At 39.2% G+C, this 26014-nt stretch overlaps 1 protein-coding gene across 20 annotated transcripts in view; it reads left to right on the top strand.

Moving 5' to 3' along the window:
- LOC133560538 (pleckstrin homology domain-containing family A member 5-like) overlaps window positions 1-26014 on the top strand; it is a 162527-nt gene that overhangs the window by 109665 nt on the left and 26848 nt on the right. For 17 of the 20 annotated variants that reach the window (XR_009808475.1, XR_009808477.1, XR_009808478.1 and 14 more), the window contains 9 exons: window positions 7181-7467; window positions 9779-10011; window positions 10213-10296; window positions 12372-12491; window positions 15915-15968; window positions 19144-19224; window positions 22355-22411; window positions 22480-22560; window positions 24117-24269. Coding sequence is in view for 15 of the 20 variants with exons in the window: in XM_061913147.1 (XP_061769131.1) it covers window positions 7181-7467; window positions 9779-10011; window positions 10213-10296; window positions 12372-12491; window positions 15915-15968; window positions 19144-19224; window positions 22355-22411; window positions 22480-22560; window positions 24117-24269 (1150 nt within the window). In the remaining 5 variants the exon portion in view is untranslated. The remainder of the gene's footprint in view (window positions 1-7180; window positions 7468-9778; window positions 10012-10212; window positions 10297-12371; window positions 12492-15914; window positions 15969-19143; window positions 19225-22354; window positions 22412-22479; window positions 22561-24116; window positions 24270-26014) is intronic. The other 3 variants (XM_061913148.1, XM_061913151.1, XM_061913155.1) reach the window with 3 other exon arrangements.

Here is a 26014-nt window from a genome sequence, read left to right as displayed (position 1 = left end):
GCTTTGGGTCATAACCGAAAGGACAAGATCACGGGTACAAGCGGCCGAAATGAGTTTCCTCCTTCGGGTGGCGGGGCTCTCCCTTGGAGATAGGGTGAGAAGCTCTGTCATCCGGGAGTAGCTCAAAGTAAAGCCGATGCTCCTCCACATCGAGAGGAGCCAGATGAGGTGGTTCGGGCATCTGGTCAGGATGCCACCCGAACGCCTCCCAAGGGAGGTGTTTAGGGCACGTCCGACCGGTAGCAGGACACGGGGAGGACCCAGGACACGTTGGGAAGACTATGTCTCCCGGCTGGCCTGGGAACGCCTCGGGATCCCCCGGGGAAAAGCTGGACGAAGTGGCTGGGGAGAGGAAAGTCTGGGCTTCCCTGCTTAGGCTGCTGGCCCCGCGACCCGACCTTGGATAAGGGGAAGAAAATGGATGGATGGATGGATGAATGGATGGATGGATACTATAAGATATACCCTTCCATTTTTATTTGTCCCCGACATTTGGGCCACAACAAAATGTAGTTAGCTGCTGAACTCTAACGGAAAAAGGTGGCGAATTTATGACTTAGTTTGTAGAAAATTCAAGGAGAAGGAAGGGTAAAGTTTTATATTCATCTAATCGTGGCATGCGCATAGCAAAACTGCAGTGACATAAATGCTGGCAAAAAAATGATTTTTTTTGCGGTTCTGGACTCTGAGTCTGTTTTGATCAGTGAGTGAAGGTGTACTTAACTTTGTGATGTTTATAAAGTTAATTTTCAACCGTCTCTGGTGGAAGAAAATCAATCAATCAATCAATCAATCAATGTTTACTTATATAGCCCTAAATCACTAGTGTCTCAAAGGGCTGCACAAACCACTACGACATCCTCGGTAGGCCCACATAAGGGCAAGGAAAACTCACACCCAGTGGGACATCGGTGACAATAATGACCCAGTGGGACGTCGGTGACAATGATGACTATGAGAACCTTGGAGAGGAGGAAAGCAATGGATGTCGAGCGGGTCTAACATGATACTGTGAAAGTTCAATCCATAATGGATCCAACACAGTCGCGAGAGTCCAGTCCAAAGCGGATCCAACACAGCAGCGAGAGTCCCGTTCACAGCGGAGCCAGCAGGAAACCATCCCAAGCGGAGGCGGATCAGCAGCGCAGAGATGTCCCCAGCCGATACACAGGCGAGCAGTACATGGCCACCGGATCGGACCGGACTCCCTCCACAAAGGAGAGTGGGACATAGAAGAAAAAGAAAAGAAATGGCAGATCAACTGGTCTAAAAAGGGAGTCTATTTAAAGGCTAGAGTATACAAATGAGTTTTAAGGTGAGACTTAAATGCTTCTACTGAGGTGGCATCTCGAACTTTTACCGGGAGGGCATTCCAGAGTACTGGAGCCTGAAATGAAAAAGCTCTACAGCCCGCAGACTTTTTTTGGGCTTTGGGAATCACTAATAAGCCGGACTCCTTTGAACGCAGATTTCTTGCCGGGACATATGGTACAATACAATCGGCAAGATAGGATGGAGCTAGACCGTGTAGTATTTTATACGTAAGTAGTAAAACCTTAAAGTCACATCTTAAATGCACAGGAAGCCAGTGCAGGTGAGCCAGTACAGGCGTAATGTGATCAAACTTTCTTGTTCTTGTCAAAAGTCTAGCAGCCGCATTTTGTACCAACTGTAATCTTTTAATGCTAGACATGGGGAGACCCGAAAATAATACGTTACAGTAATCGAGACGAGACGTAACAAACGCATGGATAATGATCTCTGCGTCTTTAGTGGACAGAATGGAGCGAATTTTAGCGATATTGCGGAGATGAAAGAAGGCCGTTTTAGTAACGCTTTTAATGTGTGCCTCAAAGGAGAGAGTTGGGTCGAAGATAATACCCAGATTCTTTACCGTGTTGCCTTGTTTAATTGTTTGGTTGTCAAATGTTAGAGTTGTATTATTAAATAGAGTTTGGTGTCTAGCAGGACCGATAATCAGCATTTCCGTTTTTTTGGCGTTGAGTTGCAAAAAGTTAGCGGACATCCATTGTTTAATTGCATTAAGACACGCCTCCAGCTGACTACAATCCGGCATGTTGGTCAGCTTTAGGGGCATGTAGAGTTGGGTGTCATCAGCATAACAGTGAAAGCTAACACCGTATTTGCGTATGATGTCACCTAGCGGCAGCATGTAGATGCTGAAGAGTGCAGGGCCAAGGACAAATAGCATTGACTTAAAGATATATATTTAAACAGTGTACATCTTCAAAAGATAAATTATGATACTTTTGGAGAGGGCCGGCGTTGTTTCATTTACAATCTGGGAATGCCTCCACACACAAACATTATTGCCCTGATGTGGGATCTGAGCCGAGGATGTCGTTGTAGCTTGTGCAGCCCTTTGAAACGTTTGTGATTAAGAGCTATATAAGTAAACCTTTATTGATTGATTGATTGATCGATTGATCGATTGATGACAGACTCAAAAAGTTGGTTAAAAAAGTGGCTGTGGAGCACAATTTAGACCAAAATATATCCAATACATCTAGACCACAATGAAGGGATTTAAATGTAGAATAAAATATTCATACGTCCCTTTATCATATTACAGATAGGGAATAGTTAACATGTGCACCTAATATCAGTGTGCAATATCAATCAATCAATCAATCAATGTTTATTTATATAGCCCCAAATCACAAATGTCTCAAAGGACTGCACAAATCATTACGACTACAACATCCTCGGAAGAACCCACAAAAGGGCAAGGAAAACTCACACCCAGTGGGCAGGGAGAATTCACATCCAGTGGGGCGCCAGTGACAATGCTGACTATGAGAAACCTTGGAGAGGACCTCAGATGTGGGCAACCCCCCCCCTCTAGGGGACCGAAAGCAATGGATGTCGAGCGGGTCCAACATGATACTGTGAAAGTTCAATCCATAGTGGCTCCAAGACAGCAGCGAGAGTCCCGTCCACAGGAAACCATCTCAAGCGGATCAGCAGCGTAGAGATGTCCCCAACCGATACAGGCGAGCGGTCCATCCTGGGTCCCGACGAGCGGTCCATCCTGGGTCTCGACTCTGGACAGCCAGTACTTCATCCATGGTCATCGGACCGGACCCCCTCCACAAGGGAGGGGGGGACATAGGAGAAAGAAAAGAAGCGGCAGATCAACTGGTCTAAAAAGGAGGTCTATTTAAAGGCTAGAGTATACAGATGAGTTTTAAGGTGAGACTTAAATGCTTCTACTGAGGTAGCATCTCGAACTGTTACCGGGAGGGCATTCCAGAGTACTGGAGCCCGAACGGAAAACGCTCTATAGCCCGCAGACTTTTTTTGGGCTCTAGGAATCACTAATAAGCCGGAGTCTTTTGAACGCAGATTTCTTGCCGGGACATATGGTACAATACAATTGGCAAGATAGGCTGGAGCTAGACCGTGTAGTATTTTATACGTAAGTAGTAAAACCTTAAAGTCACATCTTAAGTGCACAGGAAGCCAGTGCAGGCGAGCCAGTACAGGCGTAATATGATCAAACTTTCTTGTTCTTGTCAAAAGTCTAGCAGCCGCATTTTGTACCAACTGTAATCTTTTAATGCTAGACATGGGGAGACCCGAAAATAATACGTTACAGTAATCGAGACGAGACGTAACAAACGCATGGATAATGATCTCGCCGTCTTTAATGGACAAAATGGAGCGAATTTTAGCGATATTACGGAGATGAAAGAAGGCCGTTTGTAAAATCCTGTAAAAAACATTTACAGGATTTCATTCAACTAAATGTTCTCTGCTGATATCAGAGGTCATCCGATCAACTTTTTGTCATCTGTCCCTCCAACAAAATTAAAACGAAAGGAGACTTGTTGCCTTTGAGTCGTGTTTTCAAGTGTGTGGAACACTTTGCCCTTTCTCCTGATTACCTAAACTGTGAAGCAATTGGTGAACACGCTATTACTTACTTATTCACTTAGTTAATTGAATGCCTGTGTACACCATGACTGTAGATCTGAAATAAAAAGTCAAGAGGCGATTGACAGACTGTGGTCTTGAGTTGTTTTCGCAGAAGAGTAATTGAAAATCACATTAATTGAAATACATCTTGGTTTTTTGACTGTGTACTAATCTTGGTCTTTCTATTGCTTTCTATGGTAAAAGTTTGGAAATGTAACTGTGGATTAGCCGTGGCAATAGTTACACGTGTTTGTATCAATTATCAACCCACCCCCTCCTTTCTCACTGACACCACACATGCTGCACATGTTAATGTGTGCATCCTTAGTGTAACTGTAGAGAAGCGATCACATTCCAGTTAGCTATGCTGCGCTCAAGCAAATCTGTTACCCTAAACCCGAAAACGTAGGGTTTTCTTTTACCAAAATTATGATAATTTGATGCTTCCATGCACATAATAACTTGCTACTGTTACTACTGAATCTTTCACTCCTCTGCAAAATTTGAAAGCTTTTCTGCTTCCTTTGTTTTGATTCCTCTATTTTTCTGCTGACCTTGCTCACCATGAAACGTTTAAAGCTTTTTGTGTGACCACAAAAGTGCATCTCAGTTCGGAGTGCGGACGTTTAACAGCCATTAAGTTACCCATTCAAAGCAACACAGGAGCAACGCAGCGTCCCAAGGCACTGCTTTCAGCATTAAGCTCTCCCACAACCCATCAATAAGTAGCTTATGTGGTCAGTGTCAGAAGAGCATTGTCACTGTGGTTGGGTGCAATAGAAGATTAAAAACTAATATTAAGACACGGTATTCACACATATCTGTAGACACTCTGCTCACTTTCCAACTCGTTTTCCAGCCTCATGACTTAATTTGCTGTTCTACAGTCTTCATCATTTCCCCTCTTTACCATCACGGATGCTGTGCTGTGGCACAAAATAGGAAAGTGTGTCCTATGTTTATTTTCTATACAGCGGCAGATCACAGCAGATATAATTTTTTGATATGTTTCAAGTTGATTATTTTATCAATTTTGTGTACATGACAGAATGTCAGTTCTTGGTCATCTCCATTGTTACGTGTGCGATTTATCATCTAGTTCCTGTATCGCATGCAAAGAAATGATTGCATAAATCAAGGAATATATTTAATTTGTCTTTGTGGATTATTTTCTTTCTTTCAGCGATGGTTTAATTGAGTTATAAAATATACAATATCCTCCAAACCCTCTTATATACCCTAAAACAAGCCTTCCCCTTAGTCACTCAGCTGAATATTTCCCCTTCTACAAAGGCCAGGATATTGGATATACCTGAGTACATCTTTAACTAAGGATGCTTATTTGGAATTAAAATTCACAATGACCGCATTAGTACGATAACAACACTGTGTTAGTAGTCAATATTAATAATAATCCAAATTCTGGTCGTATAGAAGCAGCATAATTAGCACAGGGATGTCAATGGCCCATTAAAAATGTTAAAATTGATTTAAAAATGACCGCTAACTTAATTATTATTTTACATGTGTTGTTGGAGCAGCATGGTGGTGGAGGGGTTAGTCCATCTGCCTCACAATACAATTCTGGGTTCGATCCAGCGCTCGGGATCTTTATGTGTGGAGTTTGCATGTTCTTCCCGTGATTGTGTGGGTTCCCTTCAGGTACTCCGGCTTCCTCCCACTTCCAAAGACATGCACCTGGGGATAGGTTGATTGGCAACACTAAATTGGCCCTAGTGTGTGAATGTGAGTGTGAATGCTGTCTGTTTATCTGTGTTGACCCTGCAATGAGGTGGCGACTTTGCCCGATTGTAGCTGAGATAGGATCCAGCACCCTCCGCGACCCCAAAAGGGATAAGCGGTAGAAGATGGATGGATGTGTTGTCGGTTTATCAAAAAACAGTTACAAAAAAAGTGTTCCAAGTATTACAAAAATACATTTTCAAAACCACATAACCTGAATCTAGTTTTATGTAGTTTAAGATTGTAAGATTATTTTAAAGTCTTTATTTCTATTGCTTTCTATAATCAACATTTGTGTGCACATGTTTGTCTCAGGCCATTACAAAACAACGTTTTGCCCCTCTGATGTAAAAACAAAAACAACAACATACATACCAGTAAAGTTTAAAACAAATTTCTGTCCGCATAAAAAAATTGTATGCCATTTTGATCAATCAGAAAGAATTGCTACCACAAATGGCTTGGTGGTACACAGCTCTTCATTGATAGAATACGATGTTAAATGTAAAATGTAAATATAGTCAGATGCTATTGTTGAATAGGGTTAAAAAACATGACATAATGTCATTTTTTTATGACATAAACCAAAACCTCAGTTTTACCGATTCATACCCAAACCCTATGAGATTTTTAAAATCTCCACTCTGCCCGGGGGTGGGGGGGAAGACGAACCCAAGGAAAAAAATGCGTTTTAAGACGTCCGTATTTGTGTGAACATTGCATGTTTGTGTGGATAATAGTCAAACTGGAGCCTAGGTAGCGTACATCTTGGACAAGTCAGCATCTCACAAGCCGTCACCCAAAAAATATATTTGAAGCCAGCAAAGATTAACATCAGTGTGTGAGGTATTTACATTATTAAAAGTTACATTTTTGAGAATGAGCATTTTCCAAACTGCTATAAAAATGTCCACTGTAGAGGACACTGCTTCTCAAAGTAAAAGTTGAAAGACTCTAAACCTAACATTTTTATTTTACATTGGCTGTTACGTTTTTACTTAAAAGATACTCGAATGTAATTAGTTTTTTTTTTTTTTGCTTGAAACAGTGATCGTCCCTGCACTTAAAATACTTGTTTGCGGTAAAAAAAAAAAGATTATATAATTAGAACATTTGAGCATTATGTTTGTGTTCAGTTACAGTGTGTCCAGCCTAAAAATTCCTGCCACTTCATTTTACACACTATGGCCTTTTTGAGTGTTTTTGTTTTTTTTGGTGGTGGACTTATACCACAATAATATCGTACTGTGGGCTTAATACCGTGTTAATATAGTTTGGTGAGATTTTAATACCGTTACATCCCTATGATTTTGTAATATTACTGAAAAATATTTTTGCCTTTTCCGTGCACAGAAATAAGAATTTACTATTTAATTAATTATTGTTCCGTCAACCCACAACGTTTAATTTAAAACTGCATTTTTTTGTGTCATCATACCTGACAGCGATCTAATCAGTTACTTCCAGTTTCCCATTTACTTTTTCTTTAATTTCACAGCATTAACTCCTACCAGACCTTGCCTAGAAACATGCCTAGCCACCGTGCTCAGCTGGTTCCCAGATACCCGGAGGGCTACCGCACACTGCCCCGTAACAGCATGATAAGACCTGACAGCATCTGCAGTACAGCAGGCTCTGTGTACGACCGGGCTCTTCGACCCGCCTCAACCAGCACTGTCACCATGGCAGAGAAGAGGAGATCGATGAGGGACGACACCATGTGGCAGCTGTATGAGTGGCAACAGAGGCAAGCCTTCTCCCGGCAAAGTCTGGCTCAGCCAGCAGGTACAGACACCAAAGTTTGACAACAAGTGAATTAAATTGTAACGATTTCAACTAAAACGACTAAAAAGTACAGAAGAATAGGGCTGTGTATCAAATCAAACACTTCCATCAGTGCCAGTAAACTAGAAAATGTTTACTATGGACACTGAGTTGCTTAGGGCGCTACCTTTGACACCGTAGTGCTGTACCAAATCAATATTTTATCCCCTTTTTAATCTCCTTCTTAATTGTAATTTGCAACCACCAAACTTAGTCCCCTGCCCCTCTGCTGTGTAACCAAGATGGTGAAAATTGATGGTGTTATTGTCCATGGCTGCGCACTCACCTTTTGGGCTGTATTGATGGGAACAACATCATTGACAATGCACTGGGTTTTGCCGTACTTTGCTGGATTATTCTTTGTGGAGCTTGCATGTTCTCCCCGTGACTGCGTGGGTTCCCTCCAGGTACTCCGGCTTCCTCCCACCTCCAAAGACATGCACCTGGGGATAGGCTGATTGGCAACACTAAATTGACCCTAGTGAATGAACGTGAGTGTGAATGTTTGTCTGTCTATCTGTGTTGGCCCTTTGATGAGGTGGCGATTTGTCCAGGGTGTACCCCGCTTACCGCCCGAATATAACTTAGATAGGCTCCAGCCTCCCACGCGACCCCGGATGGGACAAGCGGTAGAAAATGGATGGATGGATGCTGTTTGAACACGCTTATGCACTACAAATGGAAAGTGTAAGTACCGTATGTATAGAAATACAGGAATTGAGACACAGCCTAAGAATTTAATAACAGGGTCAGTTTAGTTTATATAAATATCTGGTATTATTGTTCCATAATTACTAGAGATGTTGTGAGCCCTTCCTGGGAATGGTAAGGATGTTTGCCTTTTGAACGGCGATCGGCTGATTAGCTGACGAGCTCGGCCGATCTTGAATAAAGCTGTGTCACTAAGGATTGTACTCGCGTGAAATAGTAATTCAAAAGAGACGCATGGACAATTACATTATCTGATTCCTTTTTATACACATGCAGGAGTTGCATGAATTCCAGGACGATGTGTGTCTTGAAAGAACAACCGCTCAAAAATGAAAAAAATCTGCAACGCTGACGTCGTCTATCCGATTGTGAAACTGCTTCTAAGATACTAATTTTCACCATCATGGCAGAAAATAAACCCTCTTTGCACTTACCATTATCACTGGAGAAGTAGAGGAAGAGGAATGGCTGAGCATGCTACAAGCACACACCGAGCAGGATGGCACAAGAAGTGAAGTGCTTAATCTACAATGTAATGCAGAGTTGATCAATCCAGATGTCGATACTATAATTCACAGTATAGTATCATTATATAAATGACAGTAAAGTGATTAGCTTGATATTTTTTTTTCTTGTTCTTAATACGAAATATTTTTGGGGATTTTGTTATTGTTTACAAAGTCAGGAAAGCTTTGAGCGCAAAACCCAAATAATTTAAATGGAAGCCAATAGTAGTTTTTGTTTTTGTTTAGTTATTGTGCAGTAGCAGCTTTTTTAATTTGTTTAAAAAAATATGTAGCACTAACTACAAGAAATCCAATTTACGACAACACTAGCCAATTTTAGATGTTTTTAAATAAGCTTTACAAAACTGTGTAATTGTGTTTACTTGAGTTACTTGCTAAAAAACATTTCCAGTTCCTTAATCTATTGTTAAAAAATTATGATCAGGACTGGAAATTGGATCGGATCTGAGGCCGGAAGATAGGATGGGGATTGAAGGCCAAAAATGTTGGTCAGGACATCCTTAATAATTATAAAAATGTCTGTTTGGAAAAAATAATATTTATTATTCACTGATTTGATCAGGTGCAGCTATAAATGCAAATAAAAGAAAGTGTTCCCCCGAATCAATTATGGTGTGTCTTAAATCAATTCGAACAAATACAGAGGCAACACTACCAGTGATATTAACACTGAGCATGGAAGCTAGTATCGCGCAAAGGGTAGCAGGAATATAATGGCACAAACAGGAAGACTCAGTTATACATGCACACAGGTACCATGAGGAATAATCTGGGGTCCTCCTGGTGAGCCTTGCTGCTCTGCCCCAGTCAAGAGAGTAAGCTGCCAGAAACATAGCGGAGAGAACTGGAAACGCAAAACAGAAAACCTATTTTGACCAAAAAAATACTTTATTGGGATGCAGACGATGACTTCACATTATTGTTATTTTTTTTAATCCAAATTGTCAGAATCATATTTTCAATTACTATTCACTTTCCTAACAAATACAACATGCTGCTATTCCTTTGTCTTTCGCTTTGAATGTCTGCTGCAGGTCATTATGGCACCCTTCCCAGCACAAAGACAATGGGCAACATATCAGAACATTCGGCGGTACACTCTATTCCCGCCTCACCATCTCACGGCTCATTAGCCCTCTACAACACCCTCCCCGCTCCCTGCCAGCAAAGTGTTCCCAACGCCAACAGCTCCTTCTCGGAGGCGTCGTCACCGCTCGTAAGAGAAGATGGGACACTTGAGCGTCGGCACAGGACACACCTAGCCAAGGTACAGGACAGTACATTAGGCTGGCACAAAAACAATTTGGGAAATATGGGCCATTGATATTGTATAGCAGTATATTTTTCAGCCATGATGTACGGTATGACGCTTACCAAAAATGACTTTTGACCTCACCATGGATGAGTTTAAAGTAAAACAATGAGAACATTTTGTGCCTTATTCACAGAAATGTTTTCTTCCCCTCAGTTTGGAAGCACACTAGATCGCCGACCTGCAGTAGCCGGTGTACCTCCCCAGCCAACTACTCCTCAGTCACTACAAGGCAAGACGGTGAGTGTGACAGCTCTGCACTTACACACTTTTAAGAGACTTTCTGCATTTGGCTTTTGTAGCTCGCTGCTTTGTCACTACTGACTGCATCCATTTCCCCCCCTCTGTGTCACTGTTGTTTCTTTTACAAAGTGCTGCATCAAACATCCAGCATTATCAACCTTTTTCTTTACTCAAAACCCAACAAGGACAGATTCTAACACAAACAGATGTGCCTTCACTCAGTCACACGACCGCAACAGGCAAAGCAGCACCTGTACGCAAACGGAGTATCTTGTATCTTGAGTGCACACAGAGTTACGACAATGTCCTGCTTTGCTTGGTTCTGTGTGAAATCATCTATTGTCACCATTTTGATGAACACATTTTGTTGAATTGCTTTGTGAAAGACTTAGGACTCTATACCGGGGTGGGCAAATGTTTTGACTCCACATTGGGTTCTAAAATTAAATCAATAAAAGCCAAAGTGTACATGAATAAAGGGTTTTGGATTTACTATTTGAAGTACGAACATAAACAAAAAAAATTTGGACCCATCTTTCTTGTATGGAGGAGTCTTTGCTACAGTCTTGGAATGTTCACGGGGCTTTGCAATCTGGCACATTGTGATGTCACAGTGAGGAGGACATACTTATTTGGACATGAAGTCCTTTGACTTTCAAAGTTTAAGGATGAAGTAAGTTAAAGTTAAAGTACCAATGATTGTCACACACACACTATGTGTGGTGTAATTTGTCCTCTGCATTTGACCCATCCCCTTGATCACCCCCTGAGAAGTGAGGGGTGCAGTGGGCAGCAGTGGTGCCGCGCCCGGGAATCAATTATGGTGATTTAACCCCCAATTCCAACCCTTGATGCTGAGTGCCAAGCAGGGAGGCAATGCGTCTTTTATAGTCTTTGGTATGACTCGGCCGGGTTTTGAACTCCCAACCTACCGATCTCAGGGCAGACACTCTAACCACTAGGCCACTGAGTAGGTTAGTAAGTAAGTATTATTTTAATCTAATTTTGGCAAGTGTTAAATAACACATACTGTTTTTATGAGTCTGAATAGATCTGAGAGTGTGCAGGTGTACTTATTGTTGTGGCCGCGTGAATTTTTATAATTTTTATGACATTTATTTTCGACTGTCTGGAAAACAAATTGCGTTGACGACTTCAAGGTATGTATTTTAATAGCGTACATTTTCAAAAGCTAAAGAATGATACTTTCGGAGAGGGTTGCATGGTTTTATTCGCAATCTGGGAACGCCTTCACAAACTAACACCTTGCAGACAGACTCAAAAAACGGGTTTTAAAAGTGACTGTGGAGCGAAATGTACCCAATATTTACACCAAAAATATCCAACACGTATAATATGGACCACAAGGAAGTGTTTTATATGTAGATTAAAATAATCATACATACCCTTTAGATAAAATAATGTTACCCCCTCACATTTTAATGTTTTTTTGTCCTGTCGGCTACTTGGTCTTAAGTGGAGTAACTTTGGACACCCCTTGTCTATTCAGTCACTGGCCTGTCTACAGGTCAATGGTAAACACAGCACCAATTTCCATGCAAACATTTGCACGTTGATCATTTATGTCACTGCAAAGTTTACTCTTCCCACCTATTTTTAAGTAAGCCTTCAGTTGCTCCACCATGAGACATTTGTTTTTATTGTCATTGTTGCCTCAGGCCATTTACGTATGTATTTAAATTAGATATTATCCAGAAGTTGCATGAACTCCTACCAAAGCCTTTCCTCCATGTGCCAGGACTTGATTTGCAGTCATCACACATTTCATCTGTAATTTAAAACCTAAATAAAATGTGACATGTGGTTGTCTTTTCAACTTGGCTTACATTGCGTGGGTGCGACTGAACTTCCATATATCGTCTGCTGGTGCTGATTTAAGTGCATCGTTGTGCAATTAATTGTTGGGCTGTCAATCAGTGTTGGGGTATATCTGTCTGGAGGTGGTTCCATTCTTACTATTACTTTTTGGGAGTCATCAGTTACCTCACCGTGTTTTCAGTGTAGCCGTTGTTTTTTTCCCCTCCACCATATGATGCTACCTGTATACACAGCCTGAGGAACTCACACTGATGCTGATCAAGCTCCGTCGGCAGCAGGCAGAGCTCAACAGCCTGCGGGAGCACACAGTAGCCCAGCTAATGGCCCTGGGCAAGGAGGGGCCCAACCCCAAGGTTAGCGCTGAGTGTATGAATATATAAGCATATACTGTCCAGTTGTGCTCAAAAATTTCCACTCATTGTAAATTTGTTTGCAAAGTTTATAAACTTGTAGTTTAAACAATTTAAATAGGTCTGTGTATCTAATGTTACAAAGACTCACATTATGTTTTTAAATTGACCTGTTGAAAGTCTGTACATTTTGCAAATAAATTTACAATGGGATTATATATTATTTGTGTATAGTCCGCATGTGCATGCACAACCTTGCAGTATTTGTATTCTGTGTTGATATGTCAATGTATATATCAACTGTGGCATGTGTCAGAAGGTGGCTGCTCCAAATTAAATTGAATTTGGTACGATTTAGTGACATTGGTAGTTGATTGTTCTTCCCATGAATTGGCTTTTGACTCAATCACATCCTTTTTAAAGAATGTTGGGACTTTTTTTTTGTCAAATTGGCGATTTTTTTTTTTTCCAGGGACTCAACAAACAGACTCCCTTGTTCAAAGTGAACATTTATTTAAAGGGGTCCTATAATGCAAAACCAACTTTTCTTACCTGTTGGCACCTGTTTATGTGTATTTGGGATGCCCATAAACTCCCAAAAATTAAAATTCCAACCATGAAGATGTTATTTGTAAAACACTTTTGCCTCCTTCCAAATGACTCAATTGGAATTTGAGACTTTAGTGAAGTATTTTGTCATAGTTACATATGATAGAGGTTTATCTGAATAGCTTTGCACAAGTCCAACATTTTTATTTTGGTAAGTTGTATTCCAAAGTTGTTGTCAATATGGTACTTATTTTTCTCTACCCCAAGGGTGTGCAACCGTCAACAAACAGAGAGCTATTTGAGCCCATTTCCCATCAAATAAAACCCACCTAGGTGTTTAATCCTTAAAATGACCATAACGGCACTTAGTTTCATTACAATTTTGCAATAGCATTTGTGAAATCAAGCACTTGACAGAAAATGAATCACATTTTTTTTCTGGGTGTAACAAAGCAAAACTTTATTTTGAACTGCAGTAGAAAAATAAACTTGTCCTTATCTTATTAATGAATTTTAAAAAATCAACTCGCTCCAATATTCTGAAGGCATATTCGCTTGAAATAAAATAGGGAAAACAAAGAAGTGCCAGTTCATATTTTATTACGACCTACCGTAAGTCTATTTTACTGTGTGTGGTCCTTTTAATTTCTTTATCATGTCAACTGTAAAAGCAAATTAATCTGTCCATTAAGCATTAAATATTGTAATTTAATAAGAAATGTTTCTCTTTCTGATCTGTCCATTGCTACCTTACCGGGTTTTGAAGGCTAAAAACAATGCAATTACTTGGCAGCAAGATATGACGCATATGGAGTGTGACGTACATTAAAAGCTAAAAACAACAACATGGCTGATGGGGTGGGGCTGCAGTCAAAGGGGGCTTGGCCTGGAGGAGGGCTTTTTCACATAATCAAGACCTTCCGGAAAACGACACATTCTGAAAAGACGGTCAGAAAGCGGCTTGAAGATGGTCTGTAAAACAAAATCTATGCCTCTTTTTTTTTTTTTCAAACCAACGCACCAACATTAAATGTTATGTAGACCAGTTGTTCTTAAACCTTTTTCACCAAGTAACACCTCAGAAAACACTTGGCTCTCCAAGTACCACCATAAGGACCGACATAAAAATACAATAACCTAGTCTTTGGCATACCACTATATGGAGCCCGCATACCATTAGCGGTACCATTAATGCCACAGTTTAAGAATCGCTGATGTCGACCATAAGATTCCATCTCAGCTAGTTTACAGTCTAACATCCAGACTAGGGCCAATAATTCAAAAATAATTAGTAATCTCGATTCATACGAACGTTCTATCTGATTTCTAAATGATGAAAACATTTGGAATTCAAGGGCGCATTCACACTTGTTATTTTTGGTCTAAATCAAACAGACAAGAGTCTTGATTGCTGTGCTAGTGCTGTTCGTTCGGTCAAGTGTGGACGCAGACCAAACAAGTGGACCTGTGAACCAAGACCTTTTCAGAAAGGGGTTCTGAGTGAGACAAGCATGAACGCCGAACACACCAACGGACCAAAACATTGGATATGGCATAATGATAACAGAAACAGTAACAGTAAAATGTAGGCCCAGAAGTACTTAAACATACCTGGTTCTCTGCAACAAAGGGATTGTGTGTTGCTCATTACAATTTGCGCAAGTTGGCAGAAACTTTGTTGTGTGACGTCTTTATTTAATATATACGAGCTGTTCGTTACACATTAGCTGGTCAAATTTCAGCTGGGAAAAATTAAGCCAAAGACACTGAAGTCCTTTGGTTTTAGAGTTTTAGACCTGTAAGAGTCCATGTTGCCAATAATGTCTTATTCGATCAAAGAATACCTAAAAGAAAGACCAAAATAACTTGCACATTTATTCTTTAGGTTTATGATTTTTGCAAAGACTTAAGATAACAGACACAGAGTCCCGAGCAGTCTGCAAGTATCTGGCAAAAAAGGGATTTCCGTCTATGTCGATCTTTGTAGTTATAATTTCTGTTGCCACACTGTACACGGCACTGTCAGAAAAGTATGCCTTAATCTCGGGATAAATAATGAAAGGAAAAAGGTAACAGAAGATAAGAACAGTCAGTTTGCCCTTCCCTAGTCTCACAATGCACAACCGTGTATTCTTTCACCACACTCACGTAACCAGTTAGTTTTTCTTTCTGTATGATATTTATCATTTTTGGGAGCACATTGTAACCATAAACCATTGCAACAGAAGGAGGGCCAATGAATTAATAAAGGATTTAAATGGACATTTTGTTCAATCACATTATCGTATTATTCAACCTCTCAATATAGTGAGCCGCTCCCAACTCCTCCATCATTTATGCCGGGGTTTTCCAAAGATTGGCCGAGGTTTTACTTTCGTGCCACATCTCGTGTATTTATTGACTCTCGGTATATTGCAAAACTAAAATGAAGTTGCTAGTAAGCCATGGTTGTTTTTATAGCTTAACATAAATTGGCCTGTACTGATTGATTTTAGCATCTTTGAAGTACAAAATGTATCGATGCGGCAGCCCGCATCCTTCAATTTTTCAGAATGCGTCCCTTGGTGGAAAACTTTTAGATGCCTGGAACTGATGTGAATTTGAGCTCCAGCTACAAAGAACTGTGCATTTGCATAACTTCTCTGGCGAGCAGTATTCAACTCAATACAAAATTGAATTAAGTCCATACAAAGAAATCTTGTTAAAGCCATCTCCATTTGAACAGAAACAGCTACAATGTCAAGTCATTGCTTGATAAAACCCTTTCTTCCTCTTAGTTTTTTTCTATTGGTAACTTTTGCTAACTCTTTGAGAACCTTTTACCAAACAGAACCTTGCTTTCTGCTTCTTTTCTTCTTTTTCCTGCTGCGCCTGCAGACTGATGTTCTTTCCCACCATCTTCAGAGGAACCTTGTTTACCTCCAAAGCCAGGTTAAGACCCCTTCCTCTTGTCTGTTTTGAGCTGCTTGAAATCCAATTGCTGAAAATACCTATGAAATGTTCCTCAAGTGGAGATCATGGTTTTTATTGGGCCTGTATTATAGCATTTATCTTTTCCACAGCATGATCCTTATTACACTGCTCACAGTTTCCGTTAATAAGATTAAAGGTTACTAGCCTACCTTGTTGCTATGCTTTGGCCATGAATTCATAATCATAATCCACAGTCATGGTGGCAGAGGGGTTAGTGCGCCTGCCTCACAATACGAAGGTCCTGAGTAGTCAGGGTTTAGTTGTGGGTTCCGGGCTCGGGATCTTTCTGTGTGGAGTTTGCATTTCCTCCCCGTGACTGCGTGGGTTCCCTCCAGGTACTCCGACTTCCTCCCACCTCCAAAGACATGCACCTGGGGATAGGTTGATTGGCAACACTAAATTGGCCCTAGTGTGTGAATGTTGTCTGTCTATCTTTGTTGGCCCTGCGATGACCTGGCGACTTGTCCAGGGTGTAAGCGTCTTCTGCCTGATTGTAGCTTAGATAGGCACCAGCGACCCCCGCGACCCCAAAGCTAATAAGCGGTAGAAAATGGATGGATGGATGGAATCCACAGTCTCCACATTGCTGCTGTAGTCCTTTTTACCTTCAGTCTCTTCTTGAATAAAATGTCTCCTTACTGGGGCCAACAGCAACACAACAAAAGGTACGCTCGATAATAAGGGTGGACAATACTGCACATTTTGGTATTAATCCGATACCAAGTAAATACAGGATCGGTTTTACAAATACTGATTTATAATATTGCAATAATTTGTTAATCCTGATTTTAATCAAAATAAAACGCAGGAGGGAAACATAAAATGTATGTATTTTTAGCATTTCATATTTCTGGAGCATATTTTGTGGAGTTTGTTTTACTCGCCCCCGGACTGTTTATTCAGTTTCCATAATAACTAAAATTAATTCATTTATTTGAAATAATTAGGGGTAGGTGTCATGGCCAATTTACAAAATGTAATACAGTTTGATTAATAAAGTTCTAAATCAATGATACACAATTATCATTGATTTAGAACTTTTCTATTTACCATAAACCGGTTGTAAGTGCAAACTCATACATTAGACAATTTAAATTTGAGCTGTAAAAAAGACTGTCTCAATTCCTAGACGTGCAATTTTGAAATAAGAAAGGAATTGAAAGGGAAAGTGTACTCGTGCTGCAACGTTCCATCCCTGCACATGGCATTGCAGTTGTTTCTTTAAGTGCAAAACAATTATAAAAGTAAAAATTTAATCTATTTTTGTGGGATTTAGTTTAACTTTGTCAGACAGAATGTAACATACAACAACTGTTTTTGCTGAAGGCCTGAAGTGTGCTCTGGTTTTGGGTGCAGTTGTAAACAGTGCTGTGTGCAGGCATGAAAACTTGAATAAAAGTACCTCCGAATGGTGAAAATAATACTGAAATAAGACAACCAATGAACATACTGTAGTCTTGAATGAAAGGGACCACCAACCTAAATCGCCTCTTTTTACAATTTGGTGACCATGATTGGACCTGGTGTTTTATCAAACACGACATTTTTCTTAATAGCTCATCAAGGGGAAGAATAATGAGTTTTATCGCAGATAATTGTTTACTTAATGCAATGTAAGATGTCTTGCAGTGCAACTTTCTCTTCCTGGCTCCTGGTTATGACACTTTAGGATAACTTCCATTTGTACATGCACTGCTGCTTTGTAGATACTGGCTGTGATCTTTTCCCCAAAGAAGGTCATGAGTGGTTTTTAGGAGGTTAAGTACTGTACATACATGTATAGGCAGTGGAACCAGTTTATTTTGACAACTTATCTAAGTGACCCAACTCATCAAATACCTGTGCAACATGCTATTATTACTAAAAAAGCGCCTGCTTAGGTCGACGACACACTGTACTTGGTCGGCAGCTTTTGTCGACACATTTGATATTCAAAAGGGTCATTTTATGACAAATCAGCCTTTTTGTGTCTATATCTGTTGTATTACTTTTATCTTCATCATCACGAAGTAGTGTACAGCCTTTTGTGATTATTTATGCATGTATAAAAGCTTTATTGTGATTGTAGTCAACAACAACATTTCAGGTCTAAGAATCCTTCATTATCACTCATCCTCTTTATGTCTCTGACCAAACTCAAGTAACGACAACACATGGTTAATTTTGGTTTGGTTATGTTGAACACCGCTTGGAGCATCAAGATCAGCGGGTTCCACTGTATTTAGGTAATTTGGAAAAGACATATTTTTAAAAAACAGGCCAGAACTTAAAACAGTTGCTAGAGTGACTCAAATACAGTATCAACTCTTCCGTAGTTCAAGCAGTTAAAACACAGAACAAAGATTTGGGGTACGGATAGTCCATCTATCTATCTATCTACATAACTATCTATCCATTTTCTGCCTTTTGTTTTGGTTTGGATAGTCAACTTTTTTCTAAGTAGCATTTATCCTGCTTCATAGCCACATTGTTATCCAATGTGTAACAGTCGGGCCGCAAGTCTGTTTCTTAGCTGTGGTCCATATGTGCCGCAACGGTACTAAATTGTAATGCACTTTTCTACCACTTGTGGCAGAAATGTCAATATCAAGCAAGCAGAAGTCTGAAAGTCATAGAGACGTTTCCTAAGCGCAAAAATTATTACTTAACCGGTTAAGCTGTATTTTCATTTGCACTTAAATTTTATTTTAGTTTATTTAAGAAACATAAATTTTTATTTGTTGTAGATTAAGTTAAAATTGGTTTATTTTAGCAGTATGTAATTGTATGTAAAAAATAAATGTTAATCACTTTTTGAATCCCTTCTTTTGCAGTATATTTGATTAGTATTTATTTTTGTAATAAGCCTGACCTAAGGATTGATAATAAGTTCAACATCATTTGACCAGGAGTATCGTGTTAAACTGTAAGTAGGTTAGATTCAATTATTGAATATGATTTAAAATCAAGGGTCAGAATACAAATTCAGTGTTAATATTTGAGTGGGCACCCAAGCTCCTCTGTTCTGGAAAAGTTGGGCCCAGAGGTAAAAAAAAAAAAAAAAAAAAGGTTGAGAACCCCTGTTGTAATCGATGCAGCGGATCGGCGGTCAACCCTCACACCACAATATCCTGTTTCTCCTTTATGCTGCTAGAAAAAGGAGAACGAACCACTTATCTTCATGATTCACACTATGATCGAGAACTCTGCACCAAGGCCGCAACTCTACCAGCAAGTAAGATTCCAGGTGGTTTGTGGCTTGAGTCACTGTTCACTTAGTCAATTTGGGATTCACCAGATTTGATTGCGTTCGAAGATATGATCTTGCAACTTGTTTTGTCTCTTTTGTCCTAACTAAGAAGATCTGACAGCTGACTCAAGCCAAACATTTGCCTTTGTATACAAATGATCTTCACTCCAATATCACTCCCCGTTTCTCCATTTTGGATGTTGTCAGTCAGTTCATCATCCAATGGAAAACTTCATCGACATCACATTGTTTAATGGGATTTATTTCTGTAGTTTTTTGCTATCTGGCTGCTGTTCAAATAGATTTGGGTTGAACACGGCTCATAGTCGAATGCTCTGCAACAGGCCTATTCACCTAGTATCCCAGGGGCCAAATCTGGCCCCTGGGATGACAGCATATGAGTTCCCAGCATAATGACAGCATACGAGTTCCCAAGTTTAGTTAAAAACAGCTGGACAAACATTTTTGCAGAAAGATTCCTAAAAATACTTAAGTGCTCTTTATGTTGCCATTAGACTGTACAACTCCTCTCTGGGACGGGGGACGGGGGGTATTAGGATGACACGGGATGCAAAACAATAACAGTGCAATACGTTTTCATAACATGGTCACTACTGCCTACTTTGTCTTGTTATATTCTTATTTTACTGTTATATTGTTATTCCCATTGTTTTTTATTATTTTTGTAATATTTCTCTATTTTGTTTCCTTTTAAACCCCCATTATCTACTTTTTACTTTTTTCTTTAAATTGATCTCAACTCTGTACACTGCTGCTGGAATTTTAATTTTCCTGAAGGAACTCTCCTGAAGGAATCAATAAAGTACTATCTATCTATCTATCTATCTATGTTGTATAGAGGAACTTGGACCACTGTAAATACATGGGCAGATCCTTTTTTTAACATTTTAACCTTGCTAGCAAACATAGAACACTGGGGTCCAAACTCCTGATTTAAATAACTTAGGCATTCCTCAAGGCACCCTTTTAGTCTTCTCCTTTTTGGCAGTTTTTAAGAAAAAGTAGTAATGTGAATTTTGCAACGAAGGTGTTCCAGTACTTTGTTTACATCAGATGAAGGCAGTAGTCATTTTGTTAACATCTTTAGTTAGACTACTAGTGTTCCTCAAGGTTTCATTTTAGGTTGTCTCTTTTTCATTATTTGGCTATTCAAGATTTTGAGACTCCCTTTTTTGCAGAAGGTCCTTAAAAACTGCAGAGCTGACAAATTAAATAGACCAAAATCATATGTCTACTGTAGAGGATGCTGGTTCTCCAGTATATACATGTGAAGACTAAGTGAAGTGTCCTTAGCTTTCTGGAAATGTGGCCCCCAAAACTATTTATTTCAATATCCCTACTCTATAGTCATGCACTTCTTATCTTACCATCCTTATCTTCAACACTGTTAAATGTTTGAAGCATGTCACCAACATCTTTTAAGATGCTTAAGTAGGGGTGGGTGACACTGCAAATGTTGGCATTGGTACTGATACAGTAACACAGGGTCAGAATTGAAGATACAGATACTTTTTACTTGATGATTTTATGATTTGGCTTTATATTTGTTGATTATAATTATGGTCAGAATAAAACACAGCACTTTTAGGCAAATAAACACATTTTTAATCAATATTATTTTGTGAACAATTTATCAGTGTATATATAAAACAATGCAGTATAATTCAATGTACAGTATAATTCAATGTAACAATATGAACACATTAATACAAGTGGGCAACACTAAAGCCAATAGTGCAAAATAAGTAAAAAAATGAAAAAGCACTTTTGGCTCTCAGTCAAATTATTTTGTTTCCTCTGTCTAGTAATGTATTCCCAGAGTTTTTTAATAATATCAACAATGTAACAATATGAAAAACATAACAGAAACAGATATTTGTGAAAATCAACATGGAAACAACTGAAAAATATGCAAAATATCAATCCAAAACTGATACCAGCAATGGTATCAATGCTATGCTATTTGGAACAGTTCACCCAACCTTACCATTCTCCAAAAGCAATTACATAGTTATCATGTATGCAGTATTAAAACGTGTAAATGTATGTTATTCAGTGATTAATGGAAAGCTGTTGGTGTTATGATGTTAAAAAATCATGGTAATGGATATATATTATGTAAGCCATACAATTAATAATATAATACATATTATTTTCTCCTTCATGAAAAATAAAATAACAGTGTGCTTAAATAAAATGAAACATTTTCTGACTGGTTAAAATTAATCGATTAAAATTATACAAATATTTAATTATCTCAGTATTGTGTGCCTGCCTTTGACCCTCATACTGCACAACAAGCTTTAAACTTGTTGCATTCAGTTACTTTTATTTCTGTTGCGCAAATTTGCGGTCATCAAGCATGCATTTGTGTGAGTATGTGGCCTGTGGGCTTTGAGTTAGTGGATTATTTTTAGCCTTTGTTCATTTTGTGTAGCAAAATGATCAGCTTACCTGTGCAGGTGCTAATGCATGAGCAAACGTGCACCAGCAGAGTGGGGTGTCCTTGGGCGCTGCACAGTGTGTTCGCCGGGATTTTGGAGTCAAGCTTGCCCAGACATGAGAATTCATAAAAGCTTTTTTTATCACGAAGAGCATAATATAATCTGTAGTAGTCATTACAATGGGAGATGTCAAAAAATGTATATATTTTTTTGTGTGTATTGACTTCTCTATACCATGTCTTTTGTTAATTGTGCACTTATTTCTATCATTTGTGTGCGAAGTTACATTCCACTTGTCCATCTTTCATCGTCATGTACAGTATCTCACAAATATGAGTGTTATCCTCACATTTCAGTGAGGGACAATCCTGTAAAAAGAGAACTCGGATATACTGTACTTTACAATAGTCATTGAACAGCTTGTATAGGAGCATAGGTTTATGATCTACTGAAAAAGACAACACAACGCCTTTATTGACGAAAAATCTGTCAACACAAGAGAGTAAAGTTAAATTGTACACAGACTACTTCAAATTATATCCCAATTTGACAACATAGTGTTTGCTGAAATGTGAGGAGTATACTGAATGAATGTATTTTTCACTTTCAAGTTAGTGTCTTTTCTAACACTTGTTTTTTTTTTTTTACAGATCAGCCCAGACGAATACAAAGACGGCTCTTTGGTCCAACACAACGAGGACATAGATGTAAGACGAACATACATCAATGCGTTCCAACAGGTTGTTGCTAATTTGTCTGTGATTTGGTGTGACAGGCCAAACTGAGCAGATTATGTGAGCAGGACAGAGCTGTGAGGGTGCAAGAGGAGAAACTGCAACAACTACATCGAGAAAAGGTAGATCTCTCAGCGTGTTGGTGTCCAACTCATGGCCTGTGGGCCAGATCCGACCGGTCACTTTATGCCTGAAAATGAAGCACATTGTGCCATATATTTCTGTTTATGCATGTCACGCTTAAAGAAATGTGCAGTGTACGCCACAATGATCTTTCATCTATGCTGTCAAAACAGTAACAAAATCCTTGCATGTGCTCATGCGGACTCTTTGCACGAGTGGATTTTTAGTGCGCATGAACAGTTTGCACTCACTGTGTCCTTCACTTCCTCGACATGCGTGACAATTCCACCATTTTGGCATTCAGCGGCAGGCATTAAAGTAGCCACTCCAAGATTCCAACGGGTGCATTTGCGTTGCGGCTGCTGCAAGTTTGAGTGTTCAGCCAACACTCACCGGCTGTATGCAGAGCGTGGCATGTGTCCGCTCCGCCAGACAGCTGCAGTGACGACACAGACAAGTTCTCGCAGTAAAATGGCGCACATGGTGCGAGACAATTGGTATGTTGGATGAATTCAGCAAAAAACAGGCAGAATACCCGTCTTGAGAATGATAAATACATCTTGTGGCGTATTCCAGGGATCAATATTTGGACCAAAATTGTCCCATCCCCTATATAAACGACATTTGTAAAGTTACAAAGGACTTCAAGTAAGTATTAATTGCCAATGATATAACAGCATTTTGTTCTGGAGAGAACACGCGGAAATTAAATGAAATGAAGAAATTAAAGAGATGGTTTGACTGAACAGACTATCTTTGAAAAAAGGTCAAACTAAATCAAATACTGTAATGTTATTCGGTAAGAGTAGCAGTGAAAGTAAAACACAAATACAATTAGACGGAGTAGACATTGACAGGGTAAAATAAATCACATTTGTAGGTATAATAATAGATGATAAAATAAACTGAAACTCTCATATATAAATATACAACATAAGGTGGCAAGAAATACTTCAATAATGAATAAACTAAAACATGTTCATCCAACCCCTAGTGTGTGGCCCCCTTTAAGAGATAGAAAGAAGTGACTGAGCGAGTTTGGTCAGGAGTGTCCAATAGGTGTCGGGGATACTGAAACTTTTAAATTTTTAAAAATCCAATCCAATCCGTCGTTGAATGTGATAAAATGGTCCAACATACTTCGAGGCTGTACTGGGTGATGTGCAGAACAGGCTCAGTAAAACCATCATGGCATTAATCACATTGTTCATCTTTTTTGCTAAATGCATTTATTTCCCAAACATTTGTAGCCAATTACAATGGACTACAAAATTAAAACAAACAGATATGTTTGTCTGCTTGCCATTATTTTTCCTTTAATCAAGATTACTGTAGTAGTTGTACTAAAATTGCTGACAAAAATTAAAATAAAATTAAAATGATATACTATTTGAATTGCAGGGGCACTTATGTGATAACACAGTTAGATGTTTATGCATCTTTAAAAGTTAAAACTGCCCCTCTAAGAGTAACTAAAACTCATAACCCTGCTTTAAACAAACCTCATGTCATGTACTTGGTTTTATTTTTACTCTGTTTTTCTTGGGTTTTCCAGCACACTCTGGAGACAGCGCTGCTGTCTGCCAGTCAGGAGCTAAATGAACAGAGCAATTCCAGTACTTCAGCTGCCCAAAGCCTGGTTCAACAGAGAGACGTGTTACAAAACGGTCTGCTGAGCACCTGCCGGGAACTGTCTAGAGTCAATACGGTGAGCAAATCAAAAACTTTAATTTGTGTTTAACTTTAGAATTTGATGCCAGCAACACGTGACAAAGAAGTTGGGAAAGGTGGCGATAAATACTGATAAAGTTGAGGAATGCTCATCAAACACTTATTTGGAACATCCCACAGGTGTGCAGGCTAATTGGGGACTGGAGGGTGCCATGATTGGGTATAAAAACAGCTTCCCAAAAAATGCTCAGTCTTTGACAAGAAAGGATGGGGCGAGGTACAGCCCTTTGTTCACAACTGCGTGAGCAAATAGTCAAACAGTTTAAAAATGTTTCTCAAAGTGCAATTGCAAGAAATTTAGGGATTTCAACTTCTATGGTCCATAATACCATCAAAAGGTTCAGAGAATCTGGAGAACTCACTCCACGTAAGCAGGATGGCCGGAAACCAACATTCAATGACCGTGACCTTCGATCCCTCAGACGGCACTGTGTCAAAAACCGACATCAATCTCTGAAGGATATCACCACATGGGCTCAGGAACACTTCAGAAAACCACTGTCACTAAATACAGTTTGTCGCTACATCTGTAAGTGCAAGTTAAAGCTCTACTATGCAAAGCGAAAGCCATTTATCAACAACATCCAGAAACGCCGCCCGCTTCTCTAGGCCCGAGATCATCTAAGATGGACTGATGCAAAGTGGAAAAGTGTTCTGTGGTCTGACGAGTCCACATTTCAAATTGTTTTTGTAAATATTCGACATCGTGTCATCCGGACCAAAGGGGAAGCGAACTATCCGGACTGTTATCGACGCAAAGTTCAAAAGCCAGCATTTGTGATGGTATGGGGGTGCATTAGTGCCCAAGGCATGGGTAACTTACACATCTGTGAAGGCACCATTAATGCTGAAAGCTACATACAGGTTTTGGAACAACATATGCTGCCATCTAAGCGCCATATTTTTCATGGACGCCCCTGCTTATTTCAGCAAAATGCCAAGCCGCATTCAGCACGTGTTACAACAGAGTGACTTCGTAAAAAAAGAGTGCGGGTACTTTCCTGGCCCGCGTGCAGTCCAGACCTGTCTTCCATCGAAAATGTGTGGCACATTATGAAGCGTAAAATACAACAGCTGAGACCCCGGGCTGTTGAACTACTGAATTTCTACATAAAACAAAAATGGGAAAGAATTCCACTTTCAAAGCTTCAACAATTAGTTTCCTCAGTTCCCAAACGTTTATTAAGTGTTGTTAAAAGAAAAGGTGATGTAACACAGTGGTGAACATGCCCTTTCCCAACTACTTTGGCACGTGAAGCAGCCATGAAATTCAAAGTTTATTAATATTTGTAAAAAAAAAAATAAAGTTTATGAGTTTGAACATCAAATGTCTTGTTTTTGTAGTGCATTCAATTGAATATGGGTTGAAAAGGATTTGCAAATCATTGTATTCCGTTTATATTTACATCCAACACAATTTCCCAACTCATATGGAAACGGGGGTTGTATATATTTACACAAATATATACATATATATATATATATATATATACATATGTATGTATTTATATATATGTATGTATATATATATGTATGTATATATATATATATATATATATATATACGTATATATATATATATATATATATATATATATATATATATATACACACACAAAGATAGATTTTCTTTAAAAAGGTAGAAAAAAGTATACATACATTTAAAATAAATGTGTTATTAATTATAGTATTAACATATATTTTGTCTTACATAATAATGTAA

The sequence above is a fragment of the Nerophis ophidion genome, linkage group LG10, assembly GCF_033978795.1.
Source record: "Nerophis ophidion isolate RoL-2023_Sa linkage group LG10, RoL_Noph_v1.0, whole genome shotgun sequence".
Taxonomy (NCBI): Eukaryota; Metazoa; Chordata; class Actinopteri; order Syngnathiformes; family Syngnathidae; genus Nerophis; species Nerophis ophidion.
The sequence above is the reverse complement of the archived record's forward strand: the minus strand, read 5'-3'. Positions and strand labels throughout refer to the sequence as shown.